This window comes from Sesamum indicum, linkage group LG3 (assembly GCF_026168435.1).
Source record: "Sesamum indicum cultivar Baizhima isolate 11 linkage group LG3, ASM2616843v1, whole genome shotgun sequence".
Classification (NCBI taxonomy): domain Eukaryota; kingdom Viridiplantae; phylum Streptophyta; class Magnoliopsida; order Lamiales; family Pedaliaceae; genus Sesamum; species Sesamum indicum.
In genome coordinates, this window is record NC_142659.1 from 8,063,502 (window position 1) to 8,071,163 (window position 7,662).

Consider the following 7,662-nt stretch of genomic DNA (forward strand, 5'->3'; position numbering starts at 1 on the left):
ATTGTGGGTCGTTTGTAGGTGTCCTTATAATTTACTAACACATTTTATGTAGACAATACAAAGGCATATTTTAGAACTATAGTTACAAGTGGACTTATAAATTATCTCACGACAGAGAAGTGCATGCCTTAAGAATTATACTCTATAGGTATACTTACGGATCAACCACTAACACAGCTATTACTACAGAGCAAAGTATGCCTCTAGAATTACAATTATAAATGTACTTACAAATTATTTCTCGACACAGTTTCATCTATATAGAGTAGGACATGCATTTAGATTTACAGTTACATATATACTTAAAAATTATCCACTAACATAATTTCATATCGATGTAATGAGCATGTCTTTAAAACTATAGATACATATGTATTTATATATTATTCACTAACACAACTCTCAAATCGTCAAAACAGTCATACATTTAGAACTATAGCTATAAATGCATATTGCACTTACATATTATCACAAATATAATTTATGTACGGAGGTAGCGCATCAGTCAAATGCATCAGCATCTCATAGTTGTACTATGTTTGTTACGTCTATGAACTTGGATGGTTTGGCACCTATCAATTTCTATGTCAACAGTCTATCTTGCTTTTTCATCATCGAGTGCTTCAAGATGAAAATCAGTGATGTCGTTACTTATATTTTCTTTTTTCAAATTTATTAAAAAATTTAAAATTAAAAAGATATATGCCCATAAATTTAAATTACCAAATTCTATGGGATAAATAAAATAATTATATTTTATAGTCAGGCCTTGAAGTTAGTGCCATGCAGACTCCTACAAGCATTCAAGTTAAAACCTAAATTAAATAAAATGCTACCCCAGAAAATAAAAGAATAAAAAAAATTAAGTAAGTTTTTTTTTTAAATTGAAAGATTTGAAATAATAATTTTTATATTTTTTAACAGTATTTTAAATTTAGAGAATTTTAAATATTAACGATTTAACTTTTTTTCATTGAGTTATTTGAAATATTTTTTTAAATGCTTTTTTTAAATTTAAATTAATCAATTCAAATATAATTTTAGAAAAAATCATTTAAGAAAAAATGATCTTGACCGACAACACAGTTTTTTTCCCACCGTAAGTAGAAGGAAAAAGAAGAGAAAAAAAAGGAAAAACCTAAAACCCCACAACAAATACACACACACAACTCACACTAGCAACTGAAGTGAAACCACCTTTGCAGTTCATCAGAATTACACTTACACTCTCTACCTCCAGAGATCGTCGTACGACAGCATTGATTTTTTTATCTAACCATCATCCATCGCATTGTATCAAGAACCCCGATGACAAAACATCATCTTCTGTGATATGTTACTGAGGATGAAGAGGTTCAACAAGGCTGCGACTGATTCCAGTGGAGGCCAACCCACGACGGCCGGCGATCATGGGAACGACGCCGTGGCGAGGGGTCTGGAGTGCAAATGGGGTTTGAGTCTTATGAAATTGATGGGTGTTTTCCTAGTTACTGTAATGGGTTTCTCTGGTTTGTTCTCAGTATCTGTTGTGCTGAGGGACCCGCCTTTGGATGTGCTTTGGACCGTCGTTGAAGCCAGGGATCTTGATCATAGGGTTCGAAAAGGTATTCTTGTTTTGCATATCTTTGTTTTCTATGTATGGTACAGATGGTTTATGTGGAATTATGCAAAAGTTTACTGTTTTCGGTTTTTTCTTTTTGGGTGTTCTGAACAGTTAAGATATGTAGATATTGTTCTTGTTTGCGGTTAATTTGCTTGTACTGAGTATGATTAACCAAGTTGTTTGCTTTTCGTAATGACGGTAAGTAGAACTGATTGTGTTATACCAATTCTTGAGAATTGAGCTCGCAAAATGGATGGTTAATGAGTTGAAGGAATTCTTTTCTCAGTAGAGTGGTGCATACAGTGTGATTTGTCTTAGTTCAGTTCCACATCTTCCTTGTCCAAATTGTGGATCACCATACTACAATACATGGTCTTTTGCTGAATTCAGCAGAGACGCAGATGAGTGGGAAATGTAGTTGTCTTGTGGAATTAGAACAGGGCTCTTTGAAATTATGTGCACCGAATTGTTTCAAATGCCAAGTTAGAAAATATGTACACCATCAGGTAACAAAGTCATACGAGAAGAATGTATTTTTTACCCTCCATGATGTTACGCATCTCGGCTGCTTCTTTATGAACTTAAGTTTTGACATTTGCTTTTCTTTAGGGCTTACTTTCATTTTTTCTGTCGTCTTAAATCATGGTGAAAATCAGGGATTTCCTACACCAGTTAACTTAAAGCATCATAAGATTACGCACTGCTCTACATCTAAAATAGATACCCCTCCATGTCAAATAAAAAAGGAGTGCTGCTATTTGTTATACAGTGTTGTGACCAAAACTTTATGAAATAGAACAGGTAGTTTATCATGTTCTACCCACAGTATGGGTTTCACTTAGTTATTTCTAATTATGTTTACGATTCTTAGTAAATAACTTCTGATGAATGGTTGTAACAACATAAGGATGATAAATATGAAGCCTACAAAAAAGACAATGCAATTTATTCTTGATTTGGACTAGTAAACATTTGCTTAGTACTCATTTTCAAACATCAACTTCTCTTTTCCCTCATAGTTAGTGGACGAGTGTATTTTTTAGGTGTAGGTGTGTGATTCAATTAAAATATAACACAGTATGCAGTAATGTTATAGAACTCTGTACTGCTTGTTGTTGATCATGCAGGTTCTGCTTGTTGATCATGCAGTGCTGCTTTGAGTTCTGTACCTTGGGGAGCTAAGTTATGAACTTGTGCATTCGGATATAACAAAAATTTTGTATGAAAAGGCAACTGTTCGCTATCATCGTGAATACAGAAAAGTTGTCCTATGATTATATGTGACAAATATGAGAGTATCCTTTGGAGGATTAGAAAATGATATGTGTCAGCTCGAAAAATTTATATAAAAGGTTAATTACGCCTAGCCCATTTTCAAAATGGCAAAATTACACTTAACTTTGAAGAATACACCTAAGCATTGTCTGAAAATGCCCCAATTTTATACTCTGAAAGAGATGAATTTGTAATGCTCGTATAGTTAAAAAGATGTCTTTCTAGGATTATTTTTTCTTCTTTTCCTTTTTTCAATATTTTGAGATAATGCCTGGAGGATTTGATCATGAGGATCTTAATACTTTTAAGATGGATAGATAGAACTAGGCCTCCTAGGCTTTATTAAGTTTATTGCCAATGACTTGTAAGGCAGTAGTAAAGCAACCTTTCCGGTTACCATCTTAGAAACCATCAAAATGTTTCTCTTTAGTAAATGCTTTGTAGACATTTCTTTTTTCTATATTTCAATTATGCAACACTAGATGAAGGGCTTGCATAAAACATTTTAATGTGAGAAATGCGAGAATGGGTGAAAATATATATAGAAAGATAAAAACCCCAGAAAATGGCTACTTTCCCCATCTCCAGTAGCTACTTCCAATATTACTTTGCCCCCTTTGAACTATATGAACATGATGTTGACGCTACAACAAGTTGCAAAACATTTTCAACTGACCGGTTGGAGGGGTAGAAAATTGGGAGTTCACTTATATATTTTTCTGATGCCGAACATTCTTCATCCGAAATGCTAACATCAGGGTGATTGTTAAATGGAACATTTCTTGAGCGGGTGTAAGTGTAATTTTCAAACTGTAAATTGTGCTATTCCAAAGGCGGTCTAAGTATATAGTTAATAGTTTATATGAATACAACTAAATATCAAACATATTCTATCATGCACAGGATAGTATGAACTAAGTTATCTTCCTGGGTGGATCCAATTTTTTACCGACTTTTTCTGTTTCTCTCTCTTTCTTATTGCTGTATTTTACATTCTAATTTTCGCTTTACCTTTTGGCAGCCATACTACCAGAAGATGATCCTGCTCAGCCTGTTCAGGTGCCTAAAGATAAGATTCTTGGTGACATTCTCCCGACTGGATTTGATGAAAAATCTTGCCTTAGTAGGTATCAGTCACTCTTATATCGCCGAGGAGTTCCGCGAAAAGCTTCCCCCCACCTCATATCCAAGTTACGAAGCTATGAAGCGCTGCATAAGAAATGTGGACCCTACACAGCTTTGTACAATAAAACCATGGAAGATCTTAAATCGGGCAGATACTCGAGCATATCTGACTGTAAATACCTTGTTTGGATATCCTTTAGTGGTCTGGGGAACAGGATTTTGACACTTGCTTCAGCTTTCCTTTATGCTCTTCTCACTGACCGGGTCCTTCTTGTTGATCCTGGAATTGACATTCCAGATCTTTTCTGCGAGCCATTTCCAGATGTCTCTTGGTTGCTTCCCTTGGATTTCCCACTGACTAGCCAGTTTAATGGCTTTAACCAGAAATCACGACAGAGTTATGGGAATTTGCTGAAGAGCAAGTCCGTAGGTAATATAACTGGTTCAGCACCACAACCGTATGTCTATCTCCATCTGGTTCATGATTATGACGACCACGATAAACTTTTCTTCTGCGATCAAGATCAATCATATCTGCAGAAGATACCATGGCTGATAATGAAGACTGATAACTATTTCATCCCCTCCCTATTTTTGATCCATTCGTTTGAGCAAGAGTTGCATAATCTTTTCCCGGATAAGGAAACTGTTTTCCACCTCTTGGGGCGGTATCTGTTCCATCCTACAAATTCAGTGTGGGGGCTTATAAGCAGATACTATGAAGCTTATTTATCTAAGGCTGATGTAAAAGTTGGAATCCAAATAAGGGTATTTGATACAGAAACTGGTCCATTTAAACATGTCCTGGATCAGATTTTATCTTGTACCATGAAGGAAGGTATACTACCACAAATTAATGAGCAGGAACCAATCATTAAGCCTTCTGGAAAGCAGAAGACTGTATCTGTCCTGATGACGTCTTTAAGCGGCGGTTACTTTGAGGAAGTTAGAGACTTGTACTGGGAACATCCAACTGTGACAGGAGATGTGATTGAAGTTTACCAGCCAAGTCATGAAGGCCATCAACAAACCGAGAAGCAAAATCACAATAGAAAGGCATGGGCAGAAATGTATCTACTTAGCTTAACGGATAAACTGGTAACAAGTTCTTGGTCGACTTTTGGTTATGTGGCTCAAGGTCTTGGAAACCTGAAGCCATGGATACTCTACAAGCCTGAAAATCGGACGGCACCAGACCCACCATGTCAGCGTGCAGCGTCGATGGAGCCATGCTTCCATGCTCCTCCTTTCTATGATTGCAAGTTGAGGAGAGGTATGGATACAGGTGCTCTTGTTCCTCATGTTAAGCATTGTGAGGATATGAGCTGGGGTCTTAAGCTGGTTGAAACAATGTAGTAAACTCTGAACCATTAATGCTTGCTTTTTCCCCCACTCGGGTAAAGGTCATACATTCTTCGTAAGTATCCAAAAATGATCAAACATACTAGGCTGTCTGTGGCGTACATGTTTCGTCTTTATCAAGGCTTTGGCCCACAAGTGGTTATAATGGACATTGTCTGGAGGGTCCAACTGTTGTAGAATTCTTCCATTGTAATATATCTTTAAGAATCCGTTGCTTCATAATTAATTTTTTTAAACAAATTTAACCTTCTATGACTAGAAATATGCTGGTATAAGTTAAGCTTTCAAGCTCTACAGCCTTGCACTGTGGCATTAGTTTCTAAAGTAAATCAGATTTCTCAGGTTGCTGTGGAAGACCCTTGTTTTGCTTTATTTCTTTTCTAATTGTCTGATCCTGAACTACGATGTTTGAATAAACATCCAAAGTTATACTAGCCAAGGTTGTAAGATTAACCCATCCTCGATGCTTCTTTACGGTCCTGGACTGGTACTCATGATTGCCAGTAGTTGGAGTGCAACCAGCCAAGAACAGTTAGATCATCTTTTCAATTGAACAATAATTTCTAAGACCACCATATCTGGATTTCAACTGTTACACCTCTTGGTAGCTAGCTTTATTTTTCGCGTATGGTCCCAGAACCATGGTGGTCCACAGAGCATAGAGCAAACACTAACCCCAAGATGTTACAGCATGTGAACCGATAGAACCATCCAAATTCACAATAAATGAGAACTCTAACAAGCAATGATACACTCTGAAGGCTGATTACTTACAATACATCAAAGCCTTGGCTAAAGATTATTTGTATGCATAGGGCAGAGAGGCTGAAGCACAACATCAATGTCTAAATTTAAAAGACCTCTTATCACAGGTCTGCTTCTCATTCAACCAGCAGGATGAACAACCATAATAGAATTAGATAAGCAAAATTACATTATACGCACGATTAGTGAGAAAATTAGCTTCATGCGTCTTCAATTTTGCCGGAAGGTTTTAATCATAGGAAATAAGGCTTCTTTTAACTTAATGCCTTCCATTTGATAATTTATTCTCTGGTGGAAATTTGAGGGACGTGGGATTTGCAATCTAGGATGATTTTTAACAAAAGGCAGACACCCAAGAGTTACACGGTTGACATACATCAACATAGAATGTGCATCTTTTAAGGAAAAACATCATCCAACCATTGATCTAGAAGGTGAAGTCATTGCTGAATTCCATAAATATGGTATCGTTTTTTATAGGCAACATGTGATTCAGCTCCACTTATAAGATCAAGTTTCTCAGTTCTTCCTTCCTTCAGACAAGATAATGTGGTATCCATGCCTGAATTTGTCAATAGAAAAATAAAATTAGTATTATTCAAACTGTAAGACCATTGGTATACTTGTGCAACAGTGCTTTGTTTTTGAACTTACGAATGTGCTCTGTAGTGGCATTGTAAGCAAACAGATGTGAAGCCTCCCTGCTCTTTTGGCATGATGTCGGTACGGAGGGATCACCACGTTCCAAGAGTAAGGCTTCCTTCTTTACCTCCTGGTGAAAAATTCCATCTTCTTTTCTTGAGAGTGTATCAACTCTCGGGAGGCCCTGGGCGATTCCCTCTTTGCTGGCGGCCTCAGTAGGTACTGAGGTACAGCATTGTCCTGCTGGAGAACAGCAAGAATCTTCTTGTTGGTTACTTGGTCATCTGGGTGCTGCCTTTTACCTACTTGGAGGACTGTCCTGCTCCGCTGGCAAGGGGCCCCATATGGGAGAAAATTTTTCATCAAGAGTCATCACCTCCGACTTGCATGAATGTCGTGACTAGAAATAATAATTGAATTAATAAAAACAATAATCAATTATGTCTCTATTCGTTAATATTTGACTTGTATGAATGTACATATATTTTTTTGGTATTAAAAAATTTAGATAATAATTCCTCATTTTTTTAATTTTTTTGAAAAAGATTACCTATTTAATTTTTATTTAGAATTAAACTAATGTGTACTATTGATAAAAGTATTTTAAAAAGATTTAAATACAAATTATGTCCAAAAAGAGTTACTTATTTGATTCTAATAGTATCATATTCAATTTTATCATTTTACCAATAAAACTATCCTATTATACCGGATACCCTAACATCTTATAAAATCTAAAAATATTTTATGAATTTTAACATCTTATTTTATCCAAACGTTTTAATATTTTATATTTTAAAATAAAATTCAACATCCTGTGAACTCCTAAAATATCATATAAAATATAACAGCTTATAAAATGTCTTAAAAAAAGTTTAGCCAAATGAGTT

The 7,662-nt window shown here is 35.7% G+C and overlaps 1 protein-coding gene and 1 long non-coding RNA gene across 2 annotated transcripts; one reads left to right on the plus strand and one right to left on the minus strand.

Annotated features, from left to right (window-relative positions):
- The first annotated feature begins 1,130 nt into the window (after positions 1–1,130).
- On the plus strand, positions 1,131–5,587 carry LOC105179762 (galactoside 2-alpha-L-fucosyltransferase-like). The gene is made up of 2 exons (XM_011103402.3): positions 1,131–1,604; positions 3,900–5,587. The coding sequence occupies exons 1-2, from the start codon at positions 1,334–1,336 to the stop codon at positions 5,357–5,359; spliced, it is 1,731 nt and encodes a 576-aa protein (XP_011101704.1). The 5' UTR covers positions 1,131–1,333; the 3' UTR covers positions 5,360–5,587.
- Positions 5,588–6,211: 624 nt separating this feature from the next.
- On the minus strand, positions 6,212–7,255 carry LOC148788646 (uncharacterized). Its single transcript, XR_016065009.1, has 2 exons — positions 6,785–7,255; positions 6,212–6,692 (listed from the first exon to the last, which is right to left on the minus strand). It is a non-coding gene; the product is annotated as an uncharacterized LOC148788646 (long non-coding RNA).
- Between the last annotated feature and the right edge of the window lie 407 nt (positions 7,256–7,662).

Bases quoted from the DNA above. Each gene is read 5' to 3' on its own strand.
- LOC105179762 (XM_011103402.3), top strand. From the start codon at position 1,334: ATGTTACTGAGGATGAAGAGGTTCAACAAGGCTGCGACTGATTCCAGT. The intron at 1,605-3,899 runs GTATTCTTGTTT...ACCTTTTGGCAG, and splicing joins TGATCATAGGGTTCGAAAAG to CCATACTACCAGAAGATGAT.